The sequence below is a fragment of the Podarcis erhardii genome (genome assembly GCF_964252035.2).
Source record: "Podarcis erhardii genome assembly, chromosome: 6".
Lineage (NCBI taxonomy): Eukaryota > Metazoa > Chordata > Lepidosauria > Squamata > Lacertidae > Podarcis > Podarcis erhardii.
This window is the reverse complement of record NC_138510.1, coordinates 58705491-58721291: the sequence shown is the minus strand read 5'-3', so window position 1 is coordinate 58721291 and position 15801 is coordinate 58705491. Positions and strand designations below refer to the sequence as shown.

General features: G+C 43.4%; 2 protein-coding genes across 6 annotated transcripts; one reads left to right on the top strand and one right to left on the bottom strand.

Moving 5' to 3' along the window:
• The first annotated feature begins 566 nt into the window (after positions 1 to 566).
• TTC4 (tetratricopeptide repeat domain 4) lies at positions 567 to 8949 on the top strand. 2 transcript variants are annotated; one of them, XM_081866730.1, is made up of 10 exons: positions 567 to 721; positions 2596 to 2713; positions 3373 to 3528; positions 4273 to 4350; positions 5495 to 5619; positions 5722 to 5808; positions 5914 to 6128; positions 6765 to 6846; positions 7738 to 7820; positions 8764 to 8949. In XM_081866730.1, the coding sequence occupies exons 1-10, from the start codon at positions 608 to 610 to the stop codon at positions 8864 to 8866; spliced, it is 1161 nt and encodes a 386-aa protein (XP_081722856.1). In that variant the 5' UTR covers positions 567 to 607; the 3' UTR covers positions 8867 to 8949. The 2 variants fall into 2 exon arrangements, with proteins under 2 accessions (XP_081722856.1, XP_081722857.1); XM_081866731.1 differs by lacking the exon at positions 567 to 721 and adding an exon at positions 752 to 895.
• Positions 8950 to 9173: 224 nt separating this feature from the next.
• Positions 9174 to 15308, bottom strand: LOC309344510 (transmembrane protein 205-like). 4 transcript variants are annotated; one of them, XM_081866952.1, is made up of 5 exons: positions 15211 to 15308; positions 14101 to 14167; positions 12679 to 12860; positions 11851 to 12014; positions 9174 to 11359 (listed from the first exon to the last, which is right to left on the bottom strand). In XM_081866952.1, the coding sequence occupies exons 3-5, from the start codon at positions 12776 to 12778 to the stop codon at positions 11060 to 11062; spliced, it is 564 nt and encodes a 187-aa protein (XP_081723078.1). In that variant the 5' UTR covers positions 12779 to 12860; positions 14101 to 14167; positions 15211 to 15308; the 3' UTR covers positions 9174 to 11059. The 4 variants fall into 4 exon arrangements, with proteins under 4 accessions (XP_081723078.1, XP_081723076.1, XP_081723077.1 ...); XM_081866950.1 differs by lacking the exon at positions 15211 to 15308 and adding an exon at positions 14586 to 14717; XM_081866951.1 differs by lacking the exons at positions 14101 to 14167; positions 15211 to 15308 and adding exons at positions 13861 to 14031; positions 14616 to 14681.
• Between the last annotated feature and the right edge of the window lie 493 nt (positions 15309 to 15801).

Here is a 15801-nt window from a genome sequence, read left to right as displayed (position 1 = left end):
CGGCGCTCATCTCGCTTTACTGGCCGAGGGAGCCGGCGTACAGCTTCCGGGTCATGTGGCCAGCATCACTAAGCCGCTTCTGGCGAACCAGAGCAGCGCACGGAAACGCCGTTTACCTTCCTGCTGGAGCGGTACCTATTTATCTACTTGCACTTCAACGTGCTTTCCAACTGCTAGGTGGGCAGGAGCTGGGACCAAGCAACGGGAGCTCACCCGCCGCGGGGATGCGAACCGCCGACCTTCTGATGGGCAAGCCCTAGGCTCAGTGGTTTAGAGCATAGCCTCACCCGCTTATATGTAAATCCGGCACTGGATGTGCATTAGTATGGACAGGCGCCCCAGGTTTTTCCTCAGCTCGCCTTTTCCCGCCTACAACCCCAGACACCTGACGCCCCCACAAGCGAAATAATTTAAAACAAGGGTGGGCGGTGATAGGGAAGAGCTTGCCAAAGCCCCGCTGCAGCACCGCATTCCCCATTGCCGGCCCAGGGAAGCAGCGTCGGGCTCCTCCCGCTTCGGGCTCAGCAGGGGCAGCAAGCCGCCGCCGCCGCCGCCTCCGGAAGGGCGGAGCGAGCCAGCCTGGCTGCGACGGGAAGGGGAGTGCAAGATGATGGCGGAGGAGGAGGAGGAAGAGCACGAGGCGGGCTGGGATGCCTTCCTGGACCGGTTCCGCGGCCCCGAGCGCTACGCGGGCGCCCTCAGCCCCGAGAACTGGGAGCAGGTGCGTCTCTCCGGGCGGCGGGACGAGGGCGGAGCCGGTGGCCGCGCTCGGTTAGCCGGGCTCCTGGGGAGATGCCAAGTTGGGAGAGAGTCTCCAGCCTCTTAGTTTTATCCTCTTGTCGCCGGCCTCTTGCCCCCCCCCGCCCCTTTCCGTCCTCTCCAACAGCCCTGCCAGGTAGGCAGAGGGATAATGGCTAACCCAGCGACGGCCGGTGAGCTTTTGGGGGGAATTGGTCTGCAGTTTTGAATGTCGGGATAGGACCCGAGTTCGAAATCTCCCACTCGCCCGGGAAGTTTGCTGGGGTGGCTTTGAGCCGGTCACTGCCTCTCTCAGCCTAAACAACCTCGCAGGGTTGTTGTTGTTGTTGTTGGGATGACATGTGGAAGGGGGTTGGATCGTGCGCGCTGTCTTGAGCTCCTTGGATGAAAGGTAAGATAGAAAGTAAACAAACAAACACTGGCTAGCATTCTGCAAACCACTAGTTCCCAGTCTTCCTCCTAACCACTGCAGGGTGAGGGTTGATGGTACCGATCTTAACAGGTACAGATAGGTAGCCGTGTTGGTCTGCTATAGTCAAAACAAAACAAATTCCTTCCTTCTTTAAGGTGCTACTGGAAGGAATTTGTTTTGTTTCGATCTTAACAGGGTTATTTGTTGTAAGCATTGCTGGTTAGTTCTACTAAATTATGTTTGAGCCAGAGGTCAGTTCTGGAGCCTACTTCCAACTTCAAGGCATATGAGCCAGCAGTAAAGATGAGAGTGCCTCTAGAGCTTGTGCAAAAAAGCTTGCTTCCAGTGTTAATAACCAGTCATTTCCCACACCTGGATATAAGAGAGCAGTTTTAGAGAACATGACCGACTTCTGGACAGGTTTTCCTGACAGCCATGCGTTTCTGCAGCACATTAATGTTTCACATTGACATTTAAAATATTGTCACCATTGTTTTATCATGGAGCAGTTGTTGGTATACACTGAATCTGCACATAACAATAGAGGACACCTGCAAACTGTAACTGTTAGGTTGGCACAATGTTGTCAACACAACTTGGCAACTGAAACTTATAACTTGACCATGTACAGTGGATGTTGACTTTCTAACCAAGGGGTGGGATGTGTGTTGTGACATTATAGTAGGTAGCATTTTAAGCTTGCATATTGGGTTCCAAGTTCACAATACATGTCAGTGTATCAAAAAAAAAAAAGTTTTTAAATTGCAACCTGAATTTGGGAACTTGTGACTCTATAGAATTTGCTGGACTGTGCGCTCCTCTTTGCTGTCCCTTGACCATGCTGACTGTGGCTGATGGGCATTGGAATCCAACAACATCTGGAGGGAGGGCCAGATGTTGAATTCTGGAGGGAGGGCTAGTTGTTGAATAAGATGATGAATTCTCTAGTCACATTTTTCTATACAGTTTATTAAACTGTATCATCAATAAACTAGTTGATAATAAACTAGTTTAATAAACAATGGTTTAGTATTACCTGGCCAATGTGTCTTTCTTGGTAAACAACAATTGGCTTGAAAGGATAGAAAAATCTAATAGAATTCAATGATGGATATTACAGGATCTATATCTGTTACATTCCTGTTGGGTTTGGTTTTGTGTTTTTGTAACAGGAAAATGGTGGGTTTGAAGGTTTAGCAAGGGCTGATGCTAAGTCTGAAATTACTTACCTAGAAAGCCAAGAACTATGAATTAAGTGAATTCTTTAGAAATACCCAGGGACAAAATTCAATGTATGGGAAGGAAAAAATGCAAGTTCTTCTGTTAAGTATCTCGAATAAAAGCTTTATTTCCAAAGACATGCGGCTATTTTGAACCCTTTTCTTCTATCCTTGGTAACTTGGGCTGCCTGCATTTGTTGACAGGAATTTGACAAGATCCCAATGTTCATGAGGAAAGCTCCTGCTGAAATAGATCCTAAGCAGAATCCTGACCTTGCTTGTCTTCAGTCTATTATTTTTGATGAGGACCAAACACCTGAAGGTAGTCTCCACTTACATACTGTAAATGTATCAGCTGATGAAATTTACATTGTTTTCGCAACACTTTCTCTAGGAATCAAAGGGCATAATTGTTTCATCTCAATCTGTTCAATGTCTTGAAAAGAGACATCCCAGCTTTGTCTAACCGGGGCAGGTGCTCTGTTGTGTCCCATTTGAAGGAGAAAGGGTGACAGTCCAGTACAGCCTCTGTCACAACCGTTGTCAAAATGCTGCAATAGGTGTCCACAGATAAATGAACTGATGGCCCTACTGCATTCCCATTTTGAAAATAAAGATTTTAAGCCAGAGCTTTAAGGTTAACAACCAAGTGTTTATCTTGAAAGGGCATCGTCCCATTTCAAAAAATACATATTGGGGCTCATAGGACTTGTAGAAATTTAATTTGGCCGGCACGCGCAGCTCCGTAAAAAAAATGAGAGGTTATCATAGCATTAAAAACTTTAATAGCTGCAGAAATATCCTTGACCCCCTTTGCTGTAAAAAAAAAACAAAACCATAGTATAGCAGGCTGATTAGCCTGAGTTTTCTAGGAAGCATAAGATCTGTGCTTTATCTGTTATAGATGACTTGACTTTTAAAGGAGTGCTTATTATTGCTTTTCTAACATTGCAATGTTTATCTTTATTGGTGTTTTTCAAGCCCAGGCCTATAAGAATGAGGGCAATGATTATTTCAAGGAAAAGGATTATAAGAAGGCTGTGATATCCTATTCAGAAGGACTGAAAAAGAAGTGCAATGACCTAGAATTGAATACTGTTCTTCATACAAACAGAGCTGCAGCTCAGTTTTATTTGGGTAATGTATTGCATTCAAAATTATGCCTAGCTCAAATTCTATATAGCAGAAAAATATCAAAGGTAGGACTTTCTCCTGTATGTTCCAGCAGTCATAAAGTTGTTTTTGAATTTTTTTAAACAAACAAACAAGTAGTATTGAGGATGCTAAATTTTAGACCCATATCATTGTTAGATGTTAATTTAGCAGTGTATGTGGAGCTCCCAAAGAAAATAGGCACCACTGAGTTAATTGGGACTTACTCTCAAATATGCATAATATTGCGTCTGGTTTGGCTGTCACTATCCACATTACAGTGCTTTAAATTTTGTTAGACATAATTTGCTCCAATGTATTCCAGGTCCCAAGATTCAGTATGTGCAAGCCAGAGAGGTCTCTTGAGCAGCTAGTCTGGATAAAAAAAAGAATTGAGTGCTGTTGGTTTTTAGTAGGGATGAATAGCCTCAAATACAGAGTCTGAAAAGAAAGCCAAGAAGTAATAGGTTGTGTTGAAGTTTTTGCAACAAAATCAAATTATTATTTATCAAATACATTTTTTAAAAAAAGAGGGGGCAGCTTTTGGAATCTGTATCTTACCTGTTATAATGCCTCCTCTTTTCATTATCCTTATAAATTAATGTCATATTTGAAGACCTCACGTGTCTTGCCTCAGTGTAGCCCAGTGTTTCTTAGGGAGCAATTTGCCAGCCTCCCTTAAAAATCCAATGTAATGACCCAGGTTTTACAGAGGTATGTTTTGTTTAGGTAACTATCGCTCTGCTCTCAATGATGCTATCGCAGCAAGAAAACTGAAACCCAATCACCTCAAGGCAATTACAAGAGGTAAAAGAATGTTCAACAGTTGCATTTTAATAGAGGCCTCCATGTAATTAAGAAAGTGGGGGCACTGTATAACAGCAATAAAAGTTTGTATAGAATATTCTTGAAAAGTAAACTTTCAAAGTGCCATGAAATATTAACATAATGCAACTTAAAAGGGTTGTGTCTACTTGAGATAAAGAGAAGGAAGAAGCATGGGAACCTTGGAACAAAGTTATTTGCAGTATGTTAGGGGCAGCATGTGGTCTGAAGGCACATGAGACCACCACTCCAATGAAGCAAAGCAGGTCTTGGTCTAGTTAGCATCTGGGAACCACAGGAGGATGTTGAATGCTGTTTGTGCTCGCTAGTAAGGAGAGATGGAAGATGCTCACAAATCCACCTGCCGCATCCTTCCCAGCAGCCCTACCAAATTTGAGCCCTGCGAGTTTCATTGGGACCAGGAAGAAGAAAGAAACAAGAGTTGAGGCTTATTGCCACCCTTGTCTTTTTTGTTGATGTTTTTTGTGGTGTTGCTACTTTGGAAAAGGAGTGGGAGATCTTTGCAACTGGTGCCCTTATTGTAGTTTAGCTTTGTTTGCCTTATAATGGAACTGTAAATTTGTTACTATTTACTGGACATGCTTTTATTATTTGTTATGTTGCTCCCTGCTCTGAGATTGAAAATAGTCGGTGAAGAGTGGGTTATAAATACTTCTAAAAGTAATAATAAATGTAGGGTCATGCTAGGTTGTATGAGCGAAGAAAAGTAGGACATAAATGTAAGAAAATAAATAAAAGTCAGCCTAGAATTCAGGCCTCTATGGCTCTTCACTGCCTTCAGTCGGGAAACAAATTGACCAGCGTAAGTGTACATCCCTGTTTGCCACACTGATGTTTTAAAAATTAGTTGAGTGTATCTGTGTTTGCTGCAGACATATGAGAAACAAACTACAGTGGTACCTCGTGTTAAGAACTTAATTCGTTCTGGAGGTCCATTCTTAACCTGAAACTGTTCTTAACCTGAAGCACCACTTTAGCTAATGTGGCCTGCCACTGCGTGATTTCTGTTCTCATCCTGAAGCAAAGTTCTTAACCCGAGGTACTATTTTTGGGTTAGCGGAGTCTGTAACCTGAAGCGTATGTAACCACTGTATTGCTTTTCTAGGAGCACTGTGCCATTTGGAACTTAAACACTTCTCTGAAGCCATAACATGGTGCGAGGAGGGATTGAGAATAGATCCAAAAGAAAAGAAACTTCTGGAAACAAGAGCTAAAGCTGATAGACTAAAGGTTAGAAGGGGGCAAATGGAAACCTGTTTATACAGTAGACTAAGACTGGTGGAACAGCATCCTCCTCCCCACAGTAACGATGTAGCTTTGTCTGTCTTTCAGCGCACTGAAGAGAGGGATTTCAGAAAAGCTAAATTGCAGGAGAAGAGGGAACAGTCTCGGAAGGAGGCCTTACTCAAAGCTATCAAGGTAACTTTTTCTTTTGGTGGGAAGAATTGCCCCTGGAAATTTTAAATGTGTAAAGATGTGGATACTTGCCTCATTTATTTATTTTTCTTTTCTCTTCCAATATAGGATCGGAACATCAAATTGTCTCTAGCATCCTCTAAGGAAGACACAACAATATCAGCAGACCTGGCTGAGATGTCTTTAGATGGACTTGGCTCAGAAAATGATATGGGTGCCAAAGTCTGTTTAGATGAGAATGGCAGCCTAACCTGGCCTGTGCTGTTCCTGTATCCCGAGCATGGGCAAACTGACTTCATCTCCTCTTTTCATGAAGAATCGAGGTGGTTGTTTTTTAAAGCTGAATTTATATAAATCCAAATGAACATAATATGGAAGGGAGGAGGCAGTGGGTTCAATTCACACATTTTATCTGCTGTGTTTTCCAGTACTTTGGTAAGACCATTGAGATGTTCTGAATGTGAAGAGTAGGAGTGGGAGCATGCCTGCCAGCCTCATCTGCTAATCTCAGTAATGTCTGAACAAGTCTTCCCCGGCCTGATGCCTTCCATCAAATGTTTTGGGCTACAACTCATTTCAGCCCCAGCCAGCATGGGCAATGGACAGGGATGATGGAAGTTGTGGTCCAAAACTTTTGGAGTCTTAGAGCATGTTTATATGAAGTGGTGGTTGTGAGCTATTTTAGAGACTCTGAGCAGTGCTGTGAGAAAGTAGTTATTTTTGGATTAACCTTAAATAAGAGAATAGATTTATGATCTTCCTGAGCATGCCTATTTTGAAAAAAGCATTGAAGAATTTAATTTAAAAAAATACTGCGTTGGTTAGCAGCCTTTAATGAAGCTACATTGCTTTGAATTCCAAAGGCGTCAGTGTACAGTATCTACTTGAATTCAACTCTAGTAGTTGCTGAAGCTGAACTTAATGGCTTGGAGAGTAACATGATGCATCTTGTGTTTCAGATTTATTGACCACTTAATGGTCATGTTTGAAGAACTACCTCCCTGGGATGTAGAAAAGAAATATATTCCTAGTGAACTGGAGGTAAGATACAACGCCTTTTGGCATTTGTCTGTCCTTTCTTAAAATTGATATTCTAATATATATAACCCTGAGCAGTGTAGCCCCATGTGGGATGCCTGAAGTCTAGACCTTTTGTACCCTAAGGAGGGGCGGGAGGGGAGCAATGGGCTCTAGCAGAGGTGGAGAGAGAGGGGACAGAAAGACTGAGGTTAGAGGGAGTAAAAAGGATCCTTCCAGCAAAGATTGAGAGAGCAACCACACTTTTTGCCTTCACACAACAGTATACTAAGCAACAGCTTCATCATGGAGTTTGACAGAGCCTAAGTCAGCCTCTACCTGCATCCCAGGTGAAGAATGGGAAACTTATGGCTCTTCAAATGCTTTTGGGTCTAAAATTACCATCTTCATTGATCATTGGCTATGCTGGGGTTAATGGGATTTGCAGTCCAAAAACATCTGGAGGGCCAAACTCCCCAACCCTGATATAGCCACAGATAGGTCAGACAGGCAGAGAATAATCTCAAATCAGAGGGTTGTGTTATCCATAAACAACTGCAAAATTGTTTTAAAACTTCCATTAAGTACTTAGATTTGTAGGCTTGAATAAAAATTCATTTATTTAGCTCTTCCAAAGGCTTGAAGTATATGGCAAGCAATAAATAGAAATAAAATTAAATCCGGTAAAAAAACAACCCCTAAACTACCACAATTCTGGACTCCCAGAACTTGCCCTAATAAATTGCAGTCTCAAACAGAAGCAATAAAAAGGGTTTTCCATCACATGAGTAGTTGGTTGTTAGTATTACAGATGCCCTGCTGACCTGCATAAATATCGTACTAAGCCTTACAGGTAATGTTGCTTGTCCTTGTTCACATATTTAGTCAATTTGTCTCTCATATTAAATTGCACAGCTGTATTTTGAGGATGAAGAAAAAGGAGAGATATACCAGATAGACACAGAAACCACATTGCTACAAGCACTGCAGCACCAAAGGTGAGAGTCTGAGCTGGGGACTGCATGTTACTCATCTTTATTGTCAAAATGACACGTGTGTAATGTTGAATCAACAGGATCCATCTACTTGCTTCAAAAAATCAAGAAGTTGTTTTTTTTTGTCTAACACTAATCTGACAGAGAAATAATTGTTCGTCAGCAGATTCTGCTGTTAAGGATACAGTAGTCTTAGATATCAACAGCCAACAAAACTGCCCATATGTTGTCACTTCAGATTAGAGGTGTCAGCTTCAGCTGAAGCTTATTCATCCATTTCACTACAGGGCTGCCTCAGTTTTCTCTTGGTTGGCACCAGCGAGACGTGACAGTTACTTACGGAAATAACAATGCATAGCCATTGCATTGAAAGGTGGCTGTATTTTTAGACTGCCTTGCAGCAAAAGGTTAGGTGATCAGCTTCTAAAGAAAGGGTAATTTGCTGCAGTTGTGCCTGCCTGAACTTTTAGGATGTCATTGATCTTCGCAGTGGGGACATCTGCTTCTTACCAACCTAGCCTATTAGATTGTTCCAACAGTCAAAGCAGGTGATGGACTTGAGCATCGTGCTGTGGTGAGCATCCCCTCTGTGCAAACATTTCAGCTTGCCAGACAGAATGAAGCCCACCTTTCTCTCCACTGTGCGCTATTCTGCAGGTTCTCCTGACCCCTGCCCAGAGCCCATTTCTGGGCATAAGAGCTTCTGCTGACTGGGCTTGTTAGGTGAATCCCACCCATATTATGTTTCTGTCCTATCTTCTTCCAAATTTGTAGAGCAGGTGAGAATCTAACCTATCAAGTTATTCCAGTATCTTTCAGTGTGGAATGGGGTGGGGAAATGGGACGGTAGTATAAGCAAACATGCATGCACAAACACAAGCATATAAGGTTATCTTAAAATGTTGTGAGCCAAGACTGGAGGTTGACTTTTTAATTGTTTTTGCAGGTACTTCATAAAAGCTGGGACTCCTACCTTTTTGGTTTTGGTGAAACTTGCACCTTTTTCTAAAAACTACTTCTTTGGGAAGAAGGTCCACTGGCTAAAGTGAATGAACATTTTGAGGGGAGTGGGGGTGGAATACAACACATAATGGAACAAGGCCTCTTTAGATTTATAAATTGAAAGATGGAACATTTCGTACACATGTATCTTCTTCTGCAACCATCGAGATGGCAGATTTCCTAATCCTAGCCACAGAAACTGCATCTGCACTTCTATTTAATTGGGGTGAATAAGCATCGTTCACATTTCCTTAAAACAAAATAAAAAAAATCCTTCCAGTAGCACCTTAAAGACCAACTAAGTTAGTTCTTGGTATGAGCTTTCGTGTGCATGCACACTTCTTTGTGTGCATGAAGTAGAAAACCTCATTTTCCACTGTCAAAGGCAGTATGTCTCTGAATACCAGTTGCGGAGTATCACAGGTGGGGAGAATGCTGTGGCACTTGGGTCCTGCATGCAGGCACCTCGCACGTATCTGCTTGGGCACTGTGAGTACAACTTGCTGGATTATATGAGCCTCTTTTTCACCTGATCCAGCAGGGCTCCTATTACGTTATTCACCTAGATATTTAATACACTGAGTTTTGCTTGAGAGAAATAGATCCCACCCCCCGAATATCTGATTATTTCTTGAAGTATCCAATTTGCCATAAACCGTGTTAATCTCAATGGGGCTTCTACTTGCAGCTTGGGGCAACACAGTATAACTTTACAGATTTAAGTGCCATAAAATAAGTGTATCTAGGGGTCAGGGAGCATGCTTGCATCCAATGTTATGCAAGCACAGCTAACAATTCTGTTTTTGGAATATTTAGAATATGGAGGGGGACCCCTAAATGCCTGCCACCTGTTGTTACTTTTCCAATAGATTCATTCAGAGCGTTCGCCTGCTCAATAGGCACAGAGATTAAACCACAGCTGCGATTTATTCACTACTGTCTTGTGCACTTCAGCAAAGGAATGTGGAATGCCATTGTTGAGAGCTTTACAATTTTGCTGGCTTTTTGCTGTGACAAGATCGCATTAACCTATCCAAAATAGGTTTTAAAAGGAGCTGGGCACATTTTATAGGTTCTAAATTATGGTTTTAATTTCCGGAGGTACATTTCTTATGCCTACCCAATTGCTAAAGTTGTGGCTACAGTAGCATCCTTCTCCATGCTGCTAATGTACAAGTAAAAAAACAACATAAAATGGCTTGTTTCTAGAGTACAGTATCTCAAGGATGCGCCTTCACACTAAGTCTATCTATGGCATCCCTCTGTATACAGCTTAATTGTTTTTGAAGTGCTCTCATGCATGTTCTTTCTGAACTTGGAACTCACATCACTTTTCATGGAGGTGGGAAGATCCAGTAAACGCATAAGGCATAAGGCAAGGAATGTGCTGTACAGCAACTTACTCCTGAATTCAACCTATATAGAAGGGCAAGTTCTACCTGAACAACTCTGGCTAGTGCTTGTCTCCAGGGAAAAGGAGGTACCAAACGGCTGCTTGACTTTTGAAACTAGACCTCTGTTGTATAGCAAATAAAGAACAGGAGCACTTTCAGCCGGGAAACAAATTCATTACTGCAGTTAGATTTCGTTTTATTACCGCATCTGTTGTTGCTCTTTGGAACGTAAGGCTTTAATATAATCCATGGTAGAATTAAAAACCTTTTGGCTGGGAAGAGCATTTTACCTTTTCAGAAGTTGGTATCAAATATACTTGATATCAGAAGAGATTTTCCCTGGACTGGACCAAGCACAGTTAGGAAGTCATAGGTGCCCTTAAGATGATACCCATAACTAGCAAGGCTGCAGCCACCTTAAAAGGTTAACATCTGGTCCTTTAGAAGACTAAGGGGAGCAGAGGGCACATGAAGTGACAAATCCTTTTTCAGCTGTAGGCATCTGCTTACGAATTTTTCATTTTCAAAAAGAAACCTGCTACTTGCATCAAGTATTTTGGTGGCATTTAAATTGTCTCATAAATGTCTGACCAAGTATTACTATTACAATGAGATGTCTCATTGATCAACAAGGAGTCCAGTGTTCTATGAAAGGTTGATTAGTGCATGGGCTGCCAACTCAATGATGGCTGGATAATTTATAGCATGCTGTACTCAGAACAGGGTGATCCAAGCACCTGTGAATCCTGCTTGGAGGAGCACTCTACAGCAACCCAGGCCCTGGCTTCTGCCATTTGCAGTTCATCTTTTCACAATCATGCCCATGCAGGTTATTTACCCATGTGCTTATAATGTTGAAAGGTGAGCAGCCATATAGTAGAGGCTCAAGCCATTGCATGCGATGCAGCACAGATTGCAGAGGGAAGAGAAACCATGATAGATGCTCAGTCTGCTTGTCAGCTCCCTGTAATGAGAATCCAGTTGACGCAGCCGCATAAAGGACTTATGCGGGAACCACCCAGCATCCTCTCCCAAGCCATAGCTTTGCTCAATCAGGTGCATTTCGGCCATAATATCTGAAGTCACTTGCCCAAACCACTGAGCGTTTAGAGCAGCAACTATGACACAAATGAAGAAGACTGTAATCTGGAAAGGAAAGATAGTTATACTATTCATTGTCTGGTAGCATCAGCTAGTATGTGGGGGTTTTCATATCACATGTAGCTGCAATCGCTTTGCAGGAATAATATTTAGATTCATGGCTGGTACCTAGGCAGGTTCCTGTGGCCCCAGCAGTGCATATCATCCTTAAAATAACCCTGTGGGTTGGCCCTGCCATTGCATTTTCAAATTAGGATTAATAGGGTATATTTCGGTGCAAGATGTTCCATTCCTGTGCCAAGTCACCAAACTGTGCCCCTTTGCTGCTCTGCCCCTCCACCTACTAATACTGTCTCCTACCAGCCGTGGTGGTAGTTACAGGAAACACAAGGAGTGCCCTGCTAGTAAGCGTGGGTGGCTTCTCGGTCCAACCACTTCTTCCTAAGGCAGGCATGCCATCACAAGCGAGGCCATATAACAAAGCAGAATGGCGGACTAACGGATGCAAGCGATATTTAAAAGAGGGAGCCCACTACCTGCATGGTTTCTTCCTCATTGAGAAGTTCGCTGGGGTGACACATGGCAAATATGGTCAGGTTGATGAAAGCACAAGCTGAGCCAATGTGGAAGTAATAAGGGAAGAGGCAACTTTGAATGAATCCGAATGTATGTTGTGAGAGATTGTTGCCCATCACAAAACCTGCAAGAACAAGTGGGGCGAACACAAAGGAACAAGGTTATTTAAATGATACAAATGCTAAAAATAATTATGAATAGCTGTTTTTAAAAAACCATTGGATGCAAAATTAACAGAAGTATACAGTTTTAGATAATCTCTTTTAGCTTCAGATGGCTTATTTCCATAGCTGTCAACCTTCCCTTTTTTTTGTGGGAAATTCCCTTATTTCAGCGCCGTTTCCTGCTGCTTCCCACTGCTATCCCAGATTGTCAGATATCCCATAGACTGTCCCTGGGACAGGTGAGGCTGCTGATCCCTTATTTTCAAATCCAAAAGTTGACAGCTATGCTTATTTCCATTGTTTATTAGGATTTTCCACACTTGGTGGTTTTACCTTCACATCATCATCATCATCATTCAGCTGCTTGGTGTCTAGGAATATAGACTCACCAATCCAGAAAGTAAATCTTCTTGCCAGCCAGTGTTATCCCTATTTGCCCAGCCTACATCTTACTGCCAAGCTAAAGTAGCCCTTTTCCCCTTTCTGAATTCACTGCATATGCCAGTCCAGAGCATTCCCATTTCTCCAAATGTCGAATCCCTCCCTAAATAAATTAACTGTGATTAATTTGGCCTTTAAGCATCTATGTGCAAAAAGTGGGGCTGTGGAACGGTCCCAACCTACTGGCTATAAAAGTCACCCAGATCTGCATTCCCCAGAAAGTTGAAAGGAAAACCAAGTGGAGCACTTTCACTAAGGTCGAGGGATCAGCATCTGTGGACATGGTACTTCAAGAAGAAAGTCACTTGCAACTCCCTTGGCCAAACTTCAACTTGGGAGACACTCGTTTTACCTGTTCAGACACACTGAGAGGCAAAAGAAAGTTACTTTAGCTTCAAAGTAGTCAGAAATGTCCTGTCCCCAATTAGAGTGTAATTGTCACATGTGTTCTCTCTCACACCACATTTCTTTGGGGTATATGTTTTGTATTGCTGCTGTGAAGGAGTTGAATTTAAATGGACCAGCTAATAGTGCTTAACAAAATTCTCAGCCAGTGCTCCCAAGAGAAAGCTATTCTGAGACATCTGTGAACAGTGGCACTCATAACCTCCCCTTTTGACTAGACTGATAAAAAGATGGCCAGGTCAGCACACCATATGCCACCATAAAGCCAGGTGCAGGTTTTAAAGGCTTTGGGCAACATCTGGAACCATTAATGCTAATGAGCATTTAACCAGTGATTACAGAGGGATGTGGGTTGCATTCTTAAGGACTTGGAACACAGACTTTTTTTTCATTCATTTTTTCCAGCATTTATTCCATGGTCTTCAAATTACAGTGGAGGGAAGCTTCTCTGTTACTTCAGGTAAATTCGGACCCCAGTCAATGCTTAGGTTGGTAAAGTAGGTCTATATTTAGCTCAAAGCAATCATTCCAGCCTACCAAAAATTAGGGCCACTTCCAATGTCACAAATTTATGTTGTAGTCCGACAACAGCTGGAGACCCAAGTTTGGGAAACCCTGCTAGAGGAAATGTTCCATGTGTGGTGGTTGCCAGTGAGGGGCACATCAATTATTATGGAGAAATTCTTTAAAATGTCCAGAGTGCTGTAACAAAGTGGATGCAAAGGGCATAATGTAAATTTTGGTATGGGCCCAAACCATTAGAATGGTGTGGGCTAGCAGAAACTCAAACTCCTACATCATTAGCATCTAGAAACCCACAAGCAGGAATGAAAATAATTATTCAGTAATTGTCTTTAGCAGGTCCCGCAGCCATCCCACCCGGTCACCCTCAACTTCAAATGTAGATCCCGGCTAATAGTTGCTCACCAAAGCCACTTGCTATAACAAGAGAGTCCATACCTGAATTTATTTTAAATGGTTTTACATTGTTTTTATTGCATTATGAAACTGCTTTGAGAGGCTTCATGGGAAGTGACTCTTAAATTGTTATGGATTGCAGCAACATGCTCCTTATTCCAAGCAGTAAAATATTTTCAGCAGGGTAACGCACATCCTCATCTGAACAGAATACTGCATATAATATAGGCAAGCAAACTAGGAGAGTAACAGGTTTTTTCCACTCTTTAAACTTCCAAATACCTCAAGATGGGCAGTTTACTTTCAGAGAAACACATAAGCTGACACTTTTCTTCCTCATCCCTTCAACCTGCAACACAAAAGGGAAACTTGGAGGCTAGCAAAAGACAAATACCGTATTCACCAAGGGATTCTCAGATAAATTGCAATTAGGAGTACATGCGCAAGAACGCTGCATAAAGGAATCCCACGATTATAAATTACACTTGATCCTCTTAGTATAGCGGTACTGTCACGTCCCTTCAGTCTGAAAGAATAGGACGTGCTGCAGCCGAGTGGGTGGCCAAAGACATTTCAAACAACAGCGACTAGCAAGTTGAAATATTAACTTCAAAACAAAACTTTTCTTACCACCGATGAATAATGTTGCACTGGTGCGTTTTTCAGTGTGTCACTCAGACTCCCGGCAGCCTAATGCTAGAATCTCAGAAACACAAACACTAGCAAAGCTGCCGGATCAGATCCCAAAACAAGAATGGCATCTTTACCATCAAAATAAGCAGGGTCGGAAAGGCTACGATCAAGAACCAGGCACAACATTCAAAAGCAGCGGATCCACTACCACACATCCCACATCAAACGGTCCCCAAGCGCGGCCAGATAATCTGCATAGAAAGCATTTCGCTGTGCAAACAGACGGAACTACATCCCGGAACTGGGAAGGAAGGTCCCCCTTGCGGCAGGAATGCAGAGACAGACTGGACTGGGCGATAGGGAAATCCTCGTGCTAGTGCTAAAAAGGAGCCAGAAACGCAAGCGGAGGGGGGCGTGTCGCGATGTGCAAGTTTCCACAGGGGGACTTTTCTCTTTTGCAAGTGCTCTTCTACCTACGACTGGAGGAAACTTCAGCCCGTACCCCAGCAATCGTGGGGAAACGGGTGCCAATCCGAGAGGAGAGCGGCCCCCTCGTGGCAGGCAGTTGCTCAGGCGGGGTCTTTTGGCCAGGCCACACTACTGGGCTGCTCAGCCAAGTGGGGGGGGGGGCGCAGGACTGGTCGGCGCGGGGCTTGCAAAGATCACCCCAGATCCTGCTGGTTCCCCACCTACCTTAGCCCGACTGGGTGGAGGCGAACCTCCCTTACCCGACTCCCTTCTGAGTTAGGGGTTGCCCACCTCGTTCTTCCGACGGATCTCCCCAGTTCTCCTTTTCCCACTCCGAGGCGGGGCCAGCGGTGGGTGGGAGTCTCGGCCTCTGGAGAGACGGCGCCTTTGCCCTAGTTTATTTTTCCGTAGCCCCCATCATCACCGAGGCTTTTACAGCTGCTCCTTTGCTGAGGTGGAAGCTCTTGACACCATAAAACCCGAGGACAGATGACCCCAGACAAAAACAAGGGAGTTGCGCCATATTCAAAGCGCCAGCTTCTCAGTAGCACAGAACGCCTGCCTTTTTGAAGAAGAGTCCTGTGCAGCTCAGCTGCCTTATGTCCAACTTTAGTACCTTGGTCTAGTAAAAGCTAGCATGCATCTCAACCATCGGGGGGGGGGTCATACTTGGTTCCACTTATGACACCTCAGCCCTGAGCCGGTTTCCCTAGAGCCAGAACAAGCTGGCAGAGCTTTGCAGATGGGAGGAAAGTACCCCTGCATTGGGTAGCTGGAGTTAGCAGAGAGTCATGTTTGTTTCTGCAAAAGCAAGTAACTAGAGGCATCATAACTCTCAAGTGGGTAACGTGGTGCAAAAAGTTCAGATGTAAAGGATGGTAA

Excerpts from the sequence above, each read along its gene's own strand:
- LOC309344510 (XM_081866952.1), bottom strand. The coding sequence starts at position 12,778 with ATGTCCACAGATGCTGATCCCTCGACCTTAGTGAAAGTGCTCCACTTG. Across the intron at positions 12,015-12,678 it reads CTGGGTGACTTTTATAGCCA|GTTTTGTGATGGGCAACAAT; the intron begins GTAGGTTGGGAC and ends TTGTTCTTGCAG. Across the intron at positions 11,360-11,850 it reads ATGAGGAAGAAACCATGCAG|ATTACAGTCTTCTTCATTTG; the intron begins GTAGTGGGCTCC and ends TTTCCTTTCCAG.
- TTC4 (XM_081866730.1), top strand. The coding sequence starts at position 608 with ATGATGGCGGAGGAGGAGGAGGAAGAGCACGAGGCGGGCTGGGATGCC. Across the intron at positions 5,620-5,721 it reads CTAAAGCTGATAGACTAAAG|CGCACTGAAGAGAGGGATTT; the intron begins GTTAGAAGGGGG and ends TCTGTCTTTCAG. Across the intron at positions 6,847-7,737 it reads ATATTCCTAGTGAACTGGAG|CTGTATTTTGAGGATGAAGA; the intron begins GTAAGATACAAC and ends TAAATTGCACAG.